This window comes from Equus quagga, chromosome 11 (assembly GCF_021613505.1).
Source record: "Equus quagga isolate Etosha38 chromosome 11, UCLA_HA_Equagga_1.0, whole genome shotgun sequence".
Taxonomy (NCBI): Eukaryota; Metazoa; Chordata; class Mammalia; order Perissodactyla; family Equidae; genus Equus; species Equus quagga.
In genome coordinates, this window is record NC_060277.1 from 53845748 (window position 1) to 53864894 (window position 19147).

The 19147-nt window shown below is 44.9% G+C and overlaps 1 protein-coding gene across 2 annotated transcripts in view; it reads left to right on the plus strand.

Annotated features, from left to right (window-relative positions):
* Positions 1–3799: 3799 nt before the first annotated feature.
* COL12A1 (collagen type XII alpha 1 chain) overlaps positions 3800–19147 on the plus strand; it is a 108386-nt gene continuing 93038 nt past the window's right edge. The window contains exons 1-5 of one of the 2 annotated variants that reach the window (XM_046676244.1): positions 3800–4220; positions 7123–7230; positions 14685–14801; positions 16640–16783; positions 17223–17282. In XM_046676244.1, the coding sequence (XP_046532200.1) occupies positions 7158–7230; positions 14685–14801; positions 16640–16783; positions 17223–17282 (394 nt within the window). In that variant the 5' untranslated portion in view covers positions 3800–4220; positions 7123–7157. The remainder of the gene's footprint in view (positions 4221–7122; positions 7231–14684; positions 14802–16639; positions 16784–17222; positions 17283–19147) is intronic. The other variant, XM_046676245.1, reaches the window with a different exon arrangement.

The following is a 19147-nucleotide window of genomic DNA, read 5'->3' on the forward strand; positions in this document are numbered from 1 at the left end:
GGGAGGTCGTCTCCCGCGGGGGAGAAGGTCTGAGTGAAGCCACAAAGCCCATGGGCGGCACTGAAACGGTCCTTTGCGGAGAAGCGGGCCCTCGAGGAGGCAGAACCGCAGGCGCCCTCTTCCTTCCTCAGCGGCGGCTTTGGTCTCCGCGCCTCGGCTCCGCTGGTGCAGAGAGGGGGTTGTCTACAGCGTCTCACTTGCAGCTGAAAACATTTTGAAGGAATCATCTCTTGGGAGATGTGCGTGGGCCGCAGGAGGCTGCTTCCAGTGCCCCAGGCGTTCCAGAGTTTTGAAAGCAAGGCCTCATCTTAATTATCTTGCTGTGCGCTGCTCTGGGTTTGGCACTGCACAGCCCCATAGAAGGTGCTGGTTAAATGCGTTTTGACTTGCGTAGGGCTCGGGCGTGCGAGGGAGAGGATTCAGACACCCTGCGTCTGACCCTTGCTGGTCACTGCCTCTCCGCCTCTGAGAATCACGCAGGCGGAGCACTGCCTCCTCACTTCACACCCTCATCTCAAAGGGCTGTGAGGGCTTTCTTCAGCCCAGACCCTCAAAGTTTACTCTGGGTACGGCCCAGCGCAGCCTAGGAGCTGAGCGATCAGCGCACGTGCAGCCCAGCTTCTCTCTCCCTGCCCACAAGGTGCCTCAGCGGGAAGTCGCAGTGGGAAGTCTCACGTGTCGCCGGGAATGCTGGCTTAGTTAACCCGAAGCAAATCAATGAGGGGAAGTTAAGGGCGGCGCTATAATCTGAATTTCTTCCTGAAATTACGGCCTCTTGCTTTGTCTACCCCCGACCAGAACCCCGCAGCAGCCTTGGTGCAAGACTTTCCTAGGCGGCTAGTTAACGGGCATAAAGAAAGTTTATGCCACCTCCCCACTCGTTCTCCTATCCTGTCGCCTCTCAGTCAGTCCTGGGGATCAGATAGATAAAATGACATTTTTCAAAAGCCCCCCTAAAACTGTCGGCTCCCGCGGACGCCAGGGCTCGCGGTGACCGCTAGATCGCGCTGTCGGACAGGAAATCCAAGCTCTGGAGCCGCCGGGAACCCAGGAACCGGAGGGAGAAGAGGTGGGCGCAGAAGACGGTACCCGAAGAGCGAGGAGAGGGGGTCCCGGGTCAACACCTGAGGAATAAAAGCCGCAGAAAGCAACCCAACTGAATACGTAAATCCAACCAGCTCTGCCTCAGTCCATACAAACATTAACGGGCTCCAAGGGGTGTTAAGAACTGGACACACTACTGAAGGGCACACGAGAAGGTTTATACGCTTTTTACCCGTTTGTCCGCTTACCATACCGGGAGGCCAGCGAAGGGCCCTGGAGGCCCAACAATGCGGACGTCCTGCTGGGAGGCCCCGAGGCGCCCCTTCGGATGCGTCTGGGTTGCACTCGTGTCCTCTGAGAACGCGTGTGCTGGGACTAGCCTGTGGGTGTGCGTCTGTGTACTCCCCGATCCCGGTGTGACTTCCTTCCTTCTCTCATCCTGCTCTGGAAGTTCTGAGAAGGGATCCTTTTTCTGAGGGAGAGAGGGCGTTTGCGTCCGTGATTTATGTTACCTACACTCCTTTGCAGCAACTATTTTCAAACGTATTAAATCAAAGTATGTAAGCGAGAATGCCTGGAGCGGAGCAGGAGAGGATGGCCACGCGGGTCGCCAAGACGCCGGTCTGCGTGGAGAGCGGAGCCAAGTGCGCGCTCCAGGGGGCAGACGCCTCTTCCATGCAGCCCATGGCCTCCAGCCTCAGGAAGAGGAGGCCTGCCCCTGCCCTCGGCTCCCTGGCGGGCCACTGACTGCTCCAGTCCCGGGATCCTCGACACATTTGCAGCTCCGAGCCAAATCAACCGGAGAGGACTATTTTAAAACCAAGAATATCAGCTCCCAGAGTTACATTGCTCCCTAGTCAACAATATTGCCATCATTACACACCCACACGCACTCACACACGGCACTTGGGCGAAATGCAAACCCTAGTCAGCCTGGGCTGACACTAAAGGCAGCAATTTTCCTTTCTAGACTGCGGGGGTCGGTTCCCAGGGGCGTCCCTGGCCGTTCCAGGCCGCGGAGCCTGCCAGGGCTTCCGCGGGTGCGGCGCAGCACAACTGGATGCCCGGACGGCGGCTGCGGGGACTTCTCGGGGCTCCTTGGCTCTGTCCTTGAGGCTGCCACCCGCCTGCGTGCGTCTGTGCGAGGCGAGTCGAGGCGCTCGGGTGCAGGGCTGGCCCGGGTGCGGAGGCTGGCTCTCCACAGGTTGGGGATAGGGGCTCACTGGTACCTGGGCGATGCCCGCGGGCCGATTGTGCACGTCGGGTTATTTGCGCTCAGGACACACTCGCGCGCCGGAGGTTTGTGCCAGACAATGGGGCTGTGAAAATTTGAAGGGGAAAAAGCCTGTGCACTGTGCATGTGTGGGCTCTTTGTGCGAGCTGCCCAGCTGGAGTGGGCCGTGTGTGCTTGGGGAATGTGCAGAGGTGGCGATTCCCGTTTTTCTCCCTCCAGTCTTCTCTGGCTTCCTCTGGCTCTTGCTGGAGGCAGCCTATGCGTGGGGCGGAGTGCTGGGGGCCGCCCTCCAAGTTCTTGTCATTCTAAAGACAAGTTCCAAGGTTATCACTCCCAGTGGAGGGAAGGCCAAATTAGCGGACGTCAGATCAAACAGGGAAGAGAGGTTTACACTGGCGACAAGACCTCTGCTGCTTCTGTTGCAGGCGGTCAATTCCAGGGCGCCGCTCCTGCTTTTGCCTCCATGCCCCCTTCCCCATCCCCCAGAACTCAACCTTGTAGGGGTAACCCCTGGGCCTCAAGAGGCCAAAAGGCACAGGGCTTGTGCTGAGCTCACAGACGCGTGTAATCTGAACCTCTCTTGGAGACTTTGCTGGTGCCACAGTGTAAGAGCCCCGCGCTTGCTCCCGTGCGCCTAATACAATTTGGTAACCAGGAGTGCCAGGCTCCCTGCTCAGGGCCAAGAGGTGAAGCGGAGGGGGGAGGGGCGGCGAAAAGAAGAGATGATGCTGGCAGAAGGTCAGCCCCACATTTGGCCTCTATTTCCCCAGGAGTAGGGGGAAACTTACTCCCCTTTGTTGCTTTGACCCCGTAGGGTTGCAAGGGCAGAGCTTTCCGTCGGTCCCAAGCTTCCACCTGGGGCCAGGTTTTGCTCTGACCCGGGTGAGAAATTTCTACAGTGGGTGGAACGTGTTCCTGAGCAGCTCCCTGTTCCGAGGACCCCTAGGTTTCATAGAGTTCCTCGCCCTCTCTCTTGGCTCAAGTTAAGCTTCCAAGTTCCGTCTCGAAGCATCAGGGCAGAGAGACAGGACTGGGAAAGCCATCCCAGCGCTGAGCCCCGCGCGGGCGGCTGTCCGGGTTTGTCTGCCGCTCCGAGATAGAAAAAGACAGAGGCGCGCCGCGTGCACAGACAGTTAGTTAATGGAAACCCTGTAAATCGGTTTTAAGTGCACCCAGGACAGAGGGGGAGGAAAGTGTAGGTGGTGATGATGGGGGATCGGGCTAGGATGGGGTGGGGTCGGTCACGCATTCTTGCAGTTCTGAAAATGAGAGTCGCTTCCCTCCTTCCCATTGTTCTTAATTTAGAAATATCAATTCGTTAAGAGAAAATCGCACGGACAGGAAAACCCGAGCTGCCCAGCCCGTCCCACGCGGGGGGTGCGCGGCTTCCCTTGGCAGTGACCCCGGCTGCGGCGGTCGTCTTCCCTGCCCCCTCCCGCAGCCCCTCCCCCTCCTCCTCCGCGGCGGGGCACTCCACTACGGCGATCGCCACCTCACGCCGAAGGAATGCTCGAAGTATGCACACGTTCCCAAAAGTAGACCTCCTTCACCGCCGGAGGAACATACATCACCCCGTGGCAGCCGTCCACCTTCTCAGGCGTTTCGTAACCGAGTAAACTGAGAGCTGGGAACTGCCCTCTATTAAGTAGCCCGCGGCGCGGAGCCTCTTCCCACTCGACCAGGGCGAGCCGCCCCAGACGCGTCCGCGCGCCGCAGCCGCGGCCCCCGCCGTGCCGTCCCCTCCCGACCTGCAGCGCCCGCCGCTGCGCCCGGGGTCCTCCCCGCCTCCGCCCCCGCGGCCCGCCGCTGCGCACTCCCGGCTGCCGCCAGGTGCTCCCGGAGGCAGCGCCCAGAGCCCGGGCGTGCGGGGTCACACCGAGCGCCGGCTTCTGCGACCCCTGGAAGCCGCTGCCGCCGCCGCTTCTCGGTCACAGCCGCTCAGGTCAGTTCGCCTTCCTACCCCTTTCCCTTCCCAAAGATAACTGGGGAAACTTGCTTCTAGCCTGTGCCTTGCTCCGCCCTGAACCGTTAAGGATCCGGGCGAGGAGCGTTTGGGCTTGTAAGAGTGGAGATGTGCCCGAGATTTGCCGGGTAGACTGGAGTTTTGTGATTCATTGTGTCTTTGAGGGAGAGAGAATTTAGCTTAAGAGCGCATGCAGGGCAGCTGGTGTGCGTAAAGCAGCCTGCTCGGTGTCGATTTCAATGAGGGGTGCGCCCTGTTCGGTGGCCACCCATCCCCGATACCTCGCGGTGGAGCTTTGTACCAGGATGAGCTCCTGCGCCCGGCGCTGCGGAGTTAGGGAGTGGCGCACGGTGCGGAATTCCTTGGGGCGCCGGCTGAGTGCTCTGCATCTCGTCGAGGCTGCGCGGGTGTGTGTGGCATCTTGAGACAGATTCCTGGTCGAGCGTTCTGGCTCTTTCCTATGCTTTTTAAAGCATCCGAGATGGTGGGTTAGTCCAGCTCTAGGGTACTCAGCCTACGCCGAATTCCCCCAGCTTTTGGAGAAAGCTGCCTCTTCCGACCTCTTTCCGAGCGCATTGGTCGAGGCCCTACACGGCGTCCATGGAACCTCTGAGCTAGTTTCCATCCCACATCCTAGAGTGTAGGGATCAGGACGCGTGAGGCCTCGGGTTCATTTACAGAGCGGGGACCCGTACCCACGGTGCCCCAAAGCGAGCATCCTCAGGGATCCTCGAGTGACCATTTCGGGGCGTTCCGGGACCCCCTCCCCGCAACCTCAACTCAAACTATGTGGCCTTCTGAAATCTGCTGGAGCGTGGGGAAGGATGGAGCAAGAAATGAAATGAGCACTAACTTTGCCCTCGGCTAACTAATGTCAAGGTCGTTGTGGGTAGGAGGGAAGGTAGGTGACACGCATGGAGTCTGGAGGGACCCTGCGGGGTGGGGGGAGGGGTAACTTCCCTTTTTAACTGGACTCCATGGTTAAGGAATTAGCCACATCCAGCAGGGTGGGGGAGGGAGCGAGTTGGCAGAAGGAGACAATCCCTTAAGACCCTCCGCAACTGACTCATGTTCATTCATGAGGGTGAAGGGCCCTAGGGACTCCTCGCTGCCACGTAGGGGCGGCCGCTTTCAGACATTTGTGTTTGAGAATACTCAATGAAGTGTTGCTAAGCATTCAGATAAATGTTTTGGTTAAAAGGAGGAGAAAAAAATTTTTGAAAACCTATGGACAGAATGCCTGGCTGGCTGGCTGAACTGACTGTACATTTGGACACCCGGGCGCTGCGCCGTTCATTCCTGCCGCCGAGCAGGGCCGCCGATAGGGGGCGCTCTAGACACAGAAAAAGCGCTTCCACCGCTGGGGTTTTGTCCAGAGTTCAGCAGCTTAAAAAAAAATCTCCGCACAGCTTTTCCGTGGGTCGATTGTCAGCCTTTAACTTTTCGAGAGCACGACTGCCAACTGAGTTGGAAATTATTATAGCAAAGTTAAGGCCAGATGATGGGAACAATGGGCCAGTCTCACCTCTTGCTTTCCACCGAGGTAGAAGAGGTTAGAACGTCAAACAGTGGTTAATTAGGGAGAAAGAAATGGAGAGAGCCCTTGGATCCCAGAGCAGCGCCAAATTTTAATCTTGGCTTTATAAAAAGGAGCTGCGGGCAATTTGGCACGCTGCTCGTCAGACAGTTAAAGTGCAGTTTACACTCAGGCCGAGGAAAGCTGTCCTAATCCGCACACCGTGCCCATAGTTTGGAGAGACATGGTTGCAGCTTGTCAGCTCCTCTTCTCAAAGAGGGCTCGCCCTTCGGCTCACTTTTGGATCCCCAAGCACGACTTTGTTTTCCTGGGGCCTACAATACTTTATGTACCTCAGAGTCAACTCTCTTTTTACGTTTTGCCTCTGTCTGCTTCCCGGTTCAGTTCGCTGCTAGGAGCTTTTGTCTCTGGATTGGACCTTAGAATGTTTTAGAAGATTCTCTTCTGCCGACATGAATTAAGTGCCTACTGTGTGCTGGGAACCACAAAAGATGAATAAGACCCTTCGTCTTTAAGGAATTCCTAACCTAGTTACAGAATCAGGAAAAATCAGAATAGAACGAATTCTCTTCTGCAGCGTATGTACTTGTCATCTGGGATAAATTAACAGTTCAATGAAAAGATTATTACTGAGAATTTTTTTTAAAAAATCTCGGAAAAACAAAGGTGTTTTATCTCTTCTATTGCTTGTCCGTTTTTATAATGTATTTTCGAGTTGTTTCCCCTCATCTTGGGTAAAGGGTTTCTCAGATGTGAAGACGAGGCAGCTAGCAGGAGGGTCATTTCAGCTGGGGTTTACATTTTCTGTATAATCCATTTCAGACCCTTAAAGAGCTGCATATTTGTAGGCGGAACAAAATGAAGAAAAAAGAGAGTAAAAGAGGTTTATTATACTTTTCCAAATTACCCTGAGACTGCTAAAGTGCAGTTACCTAAAGAGTTCAGCAGCTAGGAAAGAGCAGCCAGCCAAATAGCATCCCCAGCTGGAAGAGATGTTTGGTTGAGTCAAGGGTAAAATGACCTCTGAATTACCACTGCCCAGGCAGGATGAAGTCATGTGGGGCCTGGTGAGGCTTCACCCGGGATGCTAAGCAGGACCAGCCTCCGGGAACACAGGACCCTCTTTAAACTTCGACTCCCTCTTAGTGCCATGATTAAACCGCTGTAGATGAACTTGACTTCCACTGCTCCACAATAGGCCCATTATCTGCTGGGCCGAGCCCTGTGGTTACTAAGGCGGATCTGGTCGGGTCCTGGCCCCGCTCCAGGCTTCAGGCTCCAGATCTAACCTGCTTCCAGGCCTGCGGGACCTGGTTCTGATGCGGTCACTGCTTCCTCCCGCAGATCCCTTCATGCGGCGGTGAGCTCAGAGGCCGAGCATGCGGACCCGGCTTCCCCCCGCGCTCGCCGCCCTGGGCGCGGCCCTGCTGCTGTCTTCCATCGAGGCAGAAGGTAAAATGCTCTTCCTTCCCCCTCCCCCAGTAACAATGCAGAGTTGCAGAAAGGAAAAGACAACTCAATCTGGCCCCTGTTGCTTGCTCTGTTTTTCTCGCACTTCGTGTTTTCTCAGGGGTTTCTCTCCTCCAGAGAAACGCCCCCTTCTCCTGAGGTTTGTCCGTTTCCCAGCTCTTAGGTCCAGCTCTCTCGTATTCTGCTTAATCCGTTCCGTACAGTGCTGTGTGGTTTCCTTGCGCTTTTCTCTGCGGTGTGCTGTCCACACTGACACCTACACTGTCGCCTTCCGAGAGGACCAGCCGCCCGGGAGGGGGCGACAGCTGCGCCCAGCTCTACGCGCAGGACCCTTCGGGGGTACCCAGGAGCCCGGAGCGCGGGCGCTCGCTTGCCTGGCGGGTGACCACCTGGCTCGGGGCTGCGACCTCGGTGACAGGACGAAATAAAAGACTTAAACAGCGCGGCCTCTGCGCGTCTGTGTGTTTTGTGGGGAGCTCAGTCGTCTGGGTGGACGGTGCAGGGAAACGAGGTGGCGCCAAACCTCCCAGGGGATGGGTGGCAAGCGGAGATCTGGGACCCGGGGTGTCTTCGCTTGGCTCAGGGTCGCTACTGTCCCTGTTTGGTTCACTAGGCTTCGTAGGCACGTGGCCCAGGTCCGACCCTACGCAGACAGGTTGGGTTTGGGCCAAGGCTCCCAGCCCAGGAAGCAGGCGGGCGCCAGAGCAGCTGGCCCTTCCTCCCCGCTGTCCCCTCCAGCACCCTACCTGAGCGCGGGTTGGCCAGAGGCCGGAGATCAGGACCCCAGCGTCTGCACCACGGCTCCATGTGGCTCGCCTTCTAGAAAATGAGGGACTTTTGCTAGATTTTCAACGTCACTTTTTTGTTTGTCGTGTGCGCTAACTTCTCAGTACTTAGTAAACAAGCCATTTCTGTGTATTGAGCCGATGGGAGCTTCTGTGTCCCCTCAGTGATCATTGGAGACCTGACAGACTAGAGTTATTGTTCTGCAAGGTATATAAAAGACATCTTCAAATTTGTTTTCAATAAAAGAAATGCCCCTGATGTGGTTAAGGGAGAAGAGAGCTGCTACTGCCTGGCGCGGTGGTGCCCCCTGCCCTGCCCCACCAGCTCTCGGGGCTGTGCTCTCTTAAGGTCTGGGAAAGTAGAGCTGCCTCATGACAACACTGAGATGTTCAAAACCTTTCTGTTGTGTTTGATGTTCTACTTTCAGACTGCAGGTACAAAAAAATTAAGGTTAGGAAAAGCAGAGGGTCTCCAAAATGTATGCCTATTTAGAAAGGTGACAGAACCGTGCTGCCCTCCTTGTGTGATTAGCATTTTGTGGTTGTAGAGGCTTTTCAGAGTGGCCTCTGCCAAGTAATACTGGTGAGGTTGCTTTAATGTTCCTTTCTATGTCCTTGTTAGGAAGGCATTTTATTTGAGGAACTTCTGGAAGCCCTACTAAAGATATTTTAGATAATTCACTGACGCGGCCTATTTATTGCTCATTAAGAAAATAGTTATTTGAAAATCAGAAAAATTCGAGACTTCTTAGCAGAGGAATTAGATCGGAAATGATGTAAGTGGAAAGAAATCAGTTCTGAATTGGATAATGACTGGTTAGCAAAGTGCAGTTAAAAAGAACATTTGACTATCTACATTATTTCTGTATTTCACGTTATCTTTTCAGTTTGTATTTATTTCCACGCAGTAGAGCTCTTCCATTTGCTTTCTTAATCTATATCTTTCTTGTCTTCCAGTTCCTTAGGTTAGCATTTAATAATTATATTTTAGTAGCATTCATTTTTTTTGCCTTGTTCTGTAGGGTGGTACTGTCAAAAAGAAGTCGATTGTGGGCTGCAGTTGCCGGCTACATATATGCCAAAGTTTTCTAGTTGCCACATTAAAAAAGGAAAAAGAAACAGGAGAAATTAATCTTACAACATATTTAACTTGACCTAATATATCCACAATGTTATCATTTCAACATGTAATCAATATAAAAATCGTTAGTGGGCTATTTTACATTTTTTGTCCTGAGCCTTTGAATTGGGTGTGCATTTCATGCTCGTCGTGTGTTTCGTTTTGGACTGGCCACATTTCAAGTGCGGCGCAGCCACAGGTGGCTGGTGGCGCCCATGGTGGGCAGCACAGCTCAGGGGGGAACTATCAAGTAAGTGCTCCCAGGAGACCGTGAAGGGCCAACAAAACTTGTGGCCATGGCCTTTCTGAGACAATGAGCTGGAAACAGAACTTCTTTGAGATATTTCTGTGAGGGGCATTTCTGAATTTCGACTCGTACGTCTGCTTCCTGCTGTGTCATTTCACCTTTGCTGTAAAGTCACCATAGTTAGTTTTTTTTCCCTGTTGCAACTCATACTTGTATTCATACTATTTTCCAACCAATTTCTATTTACTTAATTTTTTTTTTATTAATGTTACGATAGATTACAACCTTGTGAGATTTCAGTTGTACATTTTTGTTAGTCATGTTGTGGGTACACCACTTCCCCCTTTGTGCCCTCCCCCCACCCCCCCTTTTCCCTGGTAACCACCGATCAGATCTCCTTGTCAATATACTAACTTCCACCTATGAGTGGAGTCATATAGAGTTCGTCTTTCTCTGACTGGCTTATTTCACTTAACATAATACCCTCGAGGTCCATCCACGTTGCTGTGAATGGGCCAATTTTGTCTTTTTTTATGGCTGAGTAGTATTCCATTGTGTATATATACCACATCTTCTTTATCCAATCATCAGTTTCTGGGCATGTAGGTTGGTTCCACGTCTTGGCTATTGTAAATAATGCTGCGATGAACATAGGGGTGCAAGGGACTCTTGGGATTTCTGATTTCAGGTTCTTAGGATAGATACCCAGTAATGGGATGGCTGGGTCATAGGGTATTTCTATTTTTAACTTTTTGAGAAATCTCCATGCCGTTTTCTGTAGTGGCTGTATCAGTTTGCATTCCCACCAACAGTGTATGAGGGTTCCTTTTTCTCCATATTTACTTAATTTTTTATATGTTGCAAACAACACTTTTTTGGATATTAATTAAAAAGTTTTGGCATTCACTTTTTTCATCTCCTTTTTTATAGGAGGAACTTTATGTTTCATAATATGGTATTTTGCTCTATAGAAATAAGGGTGAAAGTGATTTTTTCTTCGCTTTTACTATTTGTAATTTTTAGCTATAGCATAGAGTTTATTAACTTGTAACTTGACCAGTTCCCTGTATGACCTAGAATGTGTAAATTATTTTTGGTTCATGTATCCTATTATGTTAATTGCCATTTAGAAAATTTATTGCTTTGCATTTAAAAGTTAATGGCCAGTATTCCCTGAGAATTAGACACCTTTCTAATCAGTCTAGAATTTGAGATGAACACAAGTTTTGTGAAAAACCAAGTTTTGATTTTAGTAAGCCTGATTTCTAGTTTATAATATATAATGAACAATTCGGTAGTATCAATTCTTCAGTGAGTTGAGGCCATATGTTTTAATTATCTTGTATCTAGGTTAAGAGGCGAATTTATATAGTTTGATTATCTTATGTCCGACTTAAACAGGAATTTCAAACTAGTGGAGAACTTGTACATCATCTATTCCAATTCTCTTATTTACCAAATGAGAAAATGAGGACCAGAGAGGCCGAGTGACTCAGTCAACCCACGCGGCTCCTCGGGACAAGGCACAGACAAGATCTGGGTCTTCTAGCCCTGGTTTAGTGCTAGTTCGCCCACACTGTGCTTTCTTGCCTCAAAACTGATCAATCCAATCAGTTTAATGAGAGAACACATTTTGTAATGAGTACAGAATAACCCATTACTTGTCTGAAATATTAACTTTTCAATTGTGTGCTTTTTTTGGTATCTTAGAAACACGCATGAAGTGAATGTCTATATAACGGCCAAGATCATTAAATTTATACGAGCTTTGGATGGTAAAATAATATAAATTAATGGTTTTGGATAGGGTAACTCTCTTTGCACACTTCTAGAGGTTTCTACCTTTAGGGTGGTACCCTCTTTAGTGTTGTTATCACAAAGATCAGGCTAAAGATCTTACTAGTTCATCAGGATGATATTTCAGTAGTGTGTTCTCAGTTTTGCTTTATCTTTAACATAATTTATACACTTACCAAAACTTATTAGACTCTTCTGCCACATGTCCATCTTTCCATTCATCTATCCATCCATCCATCCATCCATCCATTCATCTCTCCACAGTTGGTAAACTCTTGAGCATATCTTACTTTTGGGTGCCATAATAAAAGAAATTGTTTTCTGAATTATATATCAAGATAGACACTTTAGTTTTAAAATTGCTCGAACAAGTGTGTAAAGTTAACATACCAAATTCTGTCTATATCTGAGTTGGAGATACCTGAATCCCACATATTTATTACTGACCAGGCGTTAAATAATGGTTTTTTATAGAGTAGAGAAATATATAGGTATATATTAAAAGGAAACTATGTATAAATATTGGTTTCTAAAGTTAATCTTTCATTTAAATAGTTCTTATTCTTTACATTTAACCCAGTATGGTAGAAAATTGTATGCTCTGGAGTCAGTCTATGGGATCAAAGTTTTGCTGCTTATTAGCTGTGTTAACTCCTCTAAATTTCACTGACTGGTCTGTGCAAAGGGGAAAACAAGGCCCGGTAAGCTGGGTTCTCATGAGAAGAAAAAGAGACAATATATAAAGTGACTAGCACTCTGCCTATCACATAGTAGACACGCAACAAATGCTAGCCGTTATTATCATTTCTAAACAGTTCTAAATCCTGCCAATTTATGTAACAAAAATATAATCAGAATGCAGCTTTCATAGCATAGCTTTTTGATAACAAAAAGCGTTATTCATAAATATGAAATTAAACTACTGGAGTTATGAACACTTAAAATTTTAGTCTCTTCATTATCAGTATTCAGGTTTTTTGAATATATATCTGATTGTTACCTTATTTATAATTTAAGTTCTATTTCTCTTGGTTCAGATTCTCCTTCTATGCAACTATGGCTTTTTGCAATCAAAATCCATATGTAGATAGTTCATATTTGAAATATTCTGGCATCTGCATTGTTTCAGGGAACACAGACACGGCCTGTGACAATACCATGGTAGTTGTGAATTATCTTTATGAAAAAGAGAAGATTTTCAAAATTAATGAAAATGCATTTTGCATTGATTCAAGTTGACGTGGGTTTACACTCATACCTGCATTATTATCTTTTTTCATGAAATAAAAAAAAAAATGTATAAACAGAATGGCAAGCCTGAAGGGTTAAAAAGGGTAAAAGTGGCGGGAAGAAACGTGGGGCAGGCTCTCTGCTGTCTGCGTGCCGGTCGGCCTTCTTTCCTTCTCATTCCCAAGTCCCACATCTGAGTTTCTATGAACACCTTAAAGTCCTCTGAAATGTTAAAGACTTTTCCCAACAGTCAATTTTTCAGTTTTTCTGGAATCCTGGTCATTTGGAAATCAACAAGGTGGGCCGCTGCTGCCCTCCAGCAGTTTTAACCTAATGTCCGCTGCTTCAGGTCAATTTCCTTGCAAGGTTGGTGGTACTGTTTTTCCATGTACTGATTTTTTTAAAAGCATGCTCAGGCCAGTTGTGTCTGCCTTTGCATTAAATTTGTCCTGAGCCATTGCTACTGGAACAATATTTTATAATGATATTCTTAACACCTATTGTCCTATTAACATTTGTTGCATGCTTGTTATACTAAGTGATGACTACAGCTAGACCTCGCAGTATGGTTACGGACGCAGAATGTGGAATAATTAAGCTGTGCATGTAGATTAATAGTCTAATCTCACTGCCTGTGTATGGACAGTAAGAAAATAACATTTATTCCATTACTAGTGTATCCAATAAAAATAAAAAGCCATCTCATACAGTTGGAAGCAGCAGTTCATTAAAGCAAATGTTTGCTTAATTTTGTTTTATTTCCATTAAAACGTGCTATTAATATTATATAAATCCTTAACCCCAGTTAAATTCTATGACTCATGTCTCAAAGCTACTACTGTATTTCAATTGACCTCTGTGAAAACCTAAAAAGAGATTGTAATCTCTCAAAATAGATGCAAAAATTCTGACTCACAAGGAATACTTTCAGACTTAAATACTTTAAGAAGAGTATGGCTGAAAGTCATCTTACTTTGTTGACCTACTTCAAAGAGTAATAATTTTTAATGCATCGACCATGCACTGACAGTGAGTCAGTACAATGCTGCATGATGAGGCATGAACATTGCAGAGAGAATATCATTATAAAATATTTCTGAAACGTCTTTGTGTAATGACTATTGTACATGGAGGCTTTCGTTCATTGTGGGAAACTAAAAACAAGTCAACATTTTATTGACACATGCATGATGCTGTACAGTTTTGTATGTAAACTATTTCTTTCTGTACTTTTCAATTATTCCTTTCATTGACTTCTTCAAGTTTTTATGCACAGTCATATCTTCAGATTGCTGATCCTTCTTCACTGTTTTCTTTAAGTTCTGTAAATAAATGTCCATAAATATACATTGATGTTGTCTTTTCATAATTAACCATTGTTTTGTAAAGGACCATACTGGCATTTTAATTTAAAATGCCACTTCTAGTATGGGGTATACCTGCTGCAAGGGAAGATAACAGTGTTAGTTTCCACCTTGCAAACATACAGCAAATTAGTGTAAACAGGCAGAATATTCATTTTATAAACATCTGTATATCACTGTTTGTATACATATAAATTAACATCCCTTATTAATATTTTTGAATATTTGTCTTAATGAATATGAATATACATTTAAATGTATATTTCCTTGTGAGACAAAGCAATGCTAAATTTTCCATGATTTCTCCTTTCAATTAAAATACATTTTTCATCTCTGCTACAGATTGAGATTTATCAAACAAAAATTAATAACGAGGCAACGATGCAGAGAATGACCCAAAAACATCATTGATTCTCTTCCACATTGTGGGAATAAAGTATCATGTCAATGTTCTATTAACTTCTATGGTTATAAGCAGGTTGTGATTTGGCATGCTTATTCAAAATGCGCTCAGCATGTATTGAGATTCCTTTAATTGTTATGTGAATTGTTTGCATATGTGGTTATTATATGTGATTTCATTGTACTTGTATGTACTTGTATCCAAATATGTTTCTATTATGCTTGATTTTGCTGGCCATTCTTGGATGACCTAGCAACTCAAGAATCAAGAGTGTTTTGTGCTGTCTTCTGTAATATGTATACTCTCTGATGTTTTGTCATATCTTGTCAGCTTTTAATTTTATTCTTATCCAACAAGATATTTTTTATATTTGTTGGAAACAAATTTATGCAAAGACAATTTTAGTAAGCTTTGCTCAACACAATTCTTTATTAATTGGCCGTTTTGTGACATTGGAAAACGTAACTGATATCAACTCTCTCTTTTGCAGTTGACCCACCTTCAGACTTGAATTTTAAAATTATAGATGAAAATACTGTTCATATGTCGTGGGCTAGACCAGCTGATCCAATTGTGGGTTACAGAATAACAGTGGACCCTACAACTGGTAAGTTTTGAGATGTTGGGGTTTGAGGACAGCGACATCCAAGATGATGTAATCCAGTCTTCTCCCCATTTTCATTTTATTATGAGGAAGCCAAGATTTAGAAAACCTAAGGGACTTAGCCAATATCACCAGATGTTTGGTGGACTCAAGTCTCTAGATTTCCAGCCTTGTAGTCCAGGTTATATTTTTATAGCGTTGAGCTTTATTAACATGGTTTGCTGTGCTAAGCTGTTGTTATTAAAAATGGACATTTTTTTTACCTGATTAGAATTTGTTGGTAATCTTTGATTTTATAAAATAGAATTCTCTCTTCTTGAAATACTTAATCTTTCCAACATTTAAAGTGTCAAGTGCTGAAGTGAGTTGTTACGCCTTACCCCGTGTCCTAACACACTTCAGTACTCAGGAAACATTATTTGGGGGTAATGGTGAGCTGCTATGATGGAGACGTGAATTTACTTTGGCTGGGTGGATTCTGTAGATCTTAGGTTAAGATTCTTTGAAAAAACATAATTCATTTGGTTGTTCTTAAGAGTTATTTTTAGTGTTCATGATGTTGCCCAAGTATGGAGAACCAATCTCAGTTGATTAACTTTGAGTTCTAACATGAAGTGGGAAAATAACTATTGCCACTAACACTGGCTGAGTAGTAGGAAGCAGTCTTGAATGGGTGACTGTAGAGATGGATGATGTCAACATAATTTATCACTAGAGCTGTGTTTAAATATTTATGGCCTTTAAAAATACTAATGATTTTAAATGCTGATTTATCAAGGAATTGGGAAGCTTTTTAAAAAAAAACGTGATCTGAGAACAAAGTGTCAAGAATTTACTTTTTCCTCTTTGAATCTTTTCTCCCCAAATATAATCGCAGTTAACTAGTTCCTTTATTCTAAAGTAGAAAAGCACTTGGAAGAGTCCATTCAGTTTTCCTAGGTAGGGAATTGCGGACTCCTATACTCCCCAAACTGGCACTAGGACCACCCAGCCCAGCAGAGCCCTGGTGTCTTCTTGGCCCATGGGGCCCTGGGCAGTTCTGCCTGCTCCGCGTGTAAACCAGGAGCATTTCTCACGGTTCCATTACACCTGCTACATTTCTTGATTATTTACGTTTTGATGGAAACTTAATATAATTAAAAATCTTAGCAGGCACTTAGTCTCTAGGAACTACTGTGTTCCCTGATTGAGTTGAGAATTAACAAAATCTAGAAGGTAGTACATAATTATCAAAATCTAAGTAAACACTCAGTACACTGTATCCTGAAATGTCTGATACCGAGTTAAGTCAATTCAGAGGACCATGGTTGCCCATTAATGTATGTACCCATTTGAGTAGGGAGAATGCATTGCTGCCACACAGATTATTTCCCACTCGAGGTTCATCTTAGCCTGTGATGTTTATTTTCCTTGTGTTGATTTTTATCCCTTATTTCTCTATCTCTGCTTTCCTCCAATGCATAATTTAAAATTAAATTACTTTCTGCTTTATGTCTCATTTATAGAAAGATTTTGTTGTCTACATCAGTCTTCAAAAACAATGAGGGATTTTTTTGTTTAATATTCTGGTATATCTTTAATCTAGAAGAAGCTTTGAGTCCTCAAACAAACATTGAATATGATTGTAACAAGTAAAGGCAATGCCAATCTACTTACTGAATTTCTAGAATTCAAAGTTTTGGTTTTGGAAGACAGTAGAAAATAATGCTTGGGTGTTCTGAAGAAAAGTGTACATATTGAATTTTTCAGGTTGTGAGTGTATCTGGGAATTACATTATATTGTGTTATGTTATACGTGAATAATGTTTGTTGCATTCATATTTTCTTTTCTATATTTCCAGATGGGCCCACTAAAGAATTTACCCTTGCAGCTAGTACCACTGAAACTTTATTATCAGACCTTATACCTGAAATAGAGTATGTGGTGACAATCACTTCCTATGATGAAGTAGAAGAAAGCGTGCCAGTTATCGGCCAGCTAACAAGTAAGCATACATATAAAGTACTTTCATACTTTTTATTTTGTGGAAGACTTCTCAAACTTTTAGATTTAATCTGTTATTAAGCTGAGTTAATTTATATCAGTATTAAATATTCTTTCTATGGTCCTAGTTATTAGCGGATGTTAATTCATTCTTGATTTATAACCCTGGTCTCTGGAAGCAGCAGGAATGTTATGAATGAAAACTACTAAAAACATTAAACTTTGCCAGGCAACAATGTTAATGTCTTTTTGAAATATATCTAAAATCTCAGTAAAAATAATTTATTTGCAAGGAAATGCTTATTCGGCAGTAGTCTCTGACCAAGTGGGCATGGACCATACGTTTGAAAGGCAATGGTGACAGGCAATATAGATATTTTCTTTTTAGGAATTATTTGTATGAATTCATTTCCTTTTGTAATAATCAAGTTTTGACTCAGTTCAAACAGGTGGTCCAATGAAGCCAGGGGAGAAGAAATCTGGAAAAACAGAGATACAAAGTAAGTATTTCTCTTAATATTTTTGTTTGGATTTGTAGAAGTCATAAATGTCCTATGTTCCAACTGTCTACATAGTTTGATCTTATTCCTTTATTAATGTCTATGAGCTTTATCTGGAAGAAGTACAGACAATATAATATGTGACCAAGTGGTTGTAATATCTACATTCTGACTTTCTAGCCAATTTTTCGTTCTATTTACTAAATATTGTTTTCACTGGAAGTGTCTTGAATTTGTCTGAGTTGAAATCTTCCTGCGGGACTTCAAGGGTGGGTGAATGACAAAGCCCCTGTGGGACTTGGCTTCTTTCTCAGACAGACTGAGAGCAGGAGCTGGTGGCTTAGGGACATTGAGAAATATAAGATGGAGCACGAGAGAGAGGCCCTCACAGTGTTTGAAGAAATTCAGTTGCCATGAAAATATCTTCCTAAGTCTGTGTGTATGTTGTGCTCATCTCTGGGGTGTTTACATGGCCTCAGTTGATGGCAATGGTAACTGTTTCCAGAGTCTCTGTGAGACATCTCTGGTAACATGTAAGTCCTAACATACCTAAAGAATATGACATATTTTCCAGGGGTGTTGGGGCGGTGGCATCTGGGAATGGGTGGGGTGAGAGATTGGAGTCGAGGCTTTTGCAGTTTGAAACAACTCCCCAGGTCATTCTGACAGGTCCTGCACCTCCACCATTATTACCCCACCCCCACAAAGAGTCATGGAGGCAAATACTAAAAAAAAAGGCATGGAAAACATGGTTTTACAATGTTCTTTACGGTATAGAATTAGGAGCCCAACCCCAAACAAAGCGAGCTACACTGTGACCCTTGAGGCATTTGTAACCAAATGAAAGCAGTTTCTGTTGGCTGGTCTAGGTTTTGCAGTTTCTAGCTCCTTTTGTCTTATCCTGCTTTGTCTAACTTAATGGGATGGACCCTTAAGGCCTTTTTTGGACTTCTACTTTTGCCGCCTTATAAAAGTTAGATTTATGACCCAGGATGATGATAAAAAGATTACGAACGCAAAGTCCTCTTTATCTGGAATTTTTTCCTTTACATCACTGTTTATCATTCTTTCTTGTGTTTAATAATCTGAAACGAAGTTTACAGTATGCAGTTGTAATGCCGATATCTTCCTGAACTATCAATATTTATTCTAAATCAAAGCATTCTGCCAAATATTGACTTTTCAGCAGACTTATATTGGCCCATGAAATAGTGTGCAGAAATTACTTAGGCAAGCAACTGGTACTTGGCTTACAAAATTTTCCAGGACCCTTTCCTCCTCTTCCTAGCCAAATATTTCTTTTATTATCCGTGAGCTGACTTCAAGGACAGAATCATCTTCAGAAAATTCACTCAGTGCTGCCTAAGGAGTGCAGATTTTCATGAAAACCAACCTGTTCCCCCCGACCACGGAAAGGAGGAAAGATATTATATTAGGTTATAAAAGCCAATCTTTGCATTTAAGTAATTTAAGGTTACTATGTGTACTTTCGGTTTTGAACCAATATGCTTTTTCCCCTTTGTTTAGTAAAAGTAGGTTTTGGTTGTCAAAACTAAATGCATTGATAATTGGGACAACAGGATATTCTGGCTACCTTGCATCGTATTTATGCTTGTTTTTACTTCTTTGGACTCCAGTAACCTTCTATTCTAATCCACTGCAAACTTTAGACTATTATACTGTAAAATGCAGGAGAATGTTAAAAGATTTGCCCTTTTCTTCCACTCAACTATATTTGCTTGAATGGTAACAGCAACTGTTGTGTATTTATTTCCTACTAAATACCAAGAAATGAAAACACTTTGTTTACGTTTCTTTTGTGTGTTTCCCAGGTGTTTTGTATAATTTTTACTTGGATGAAACAG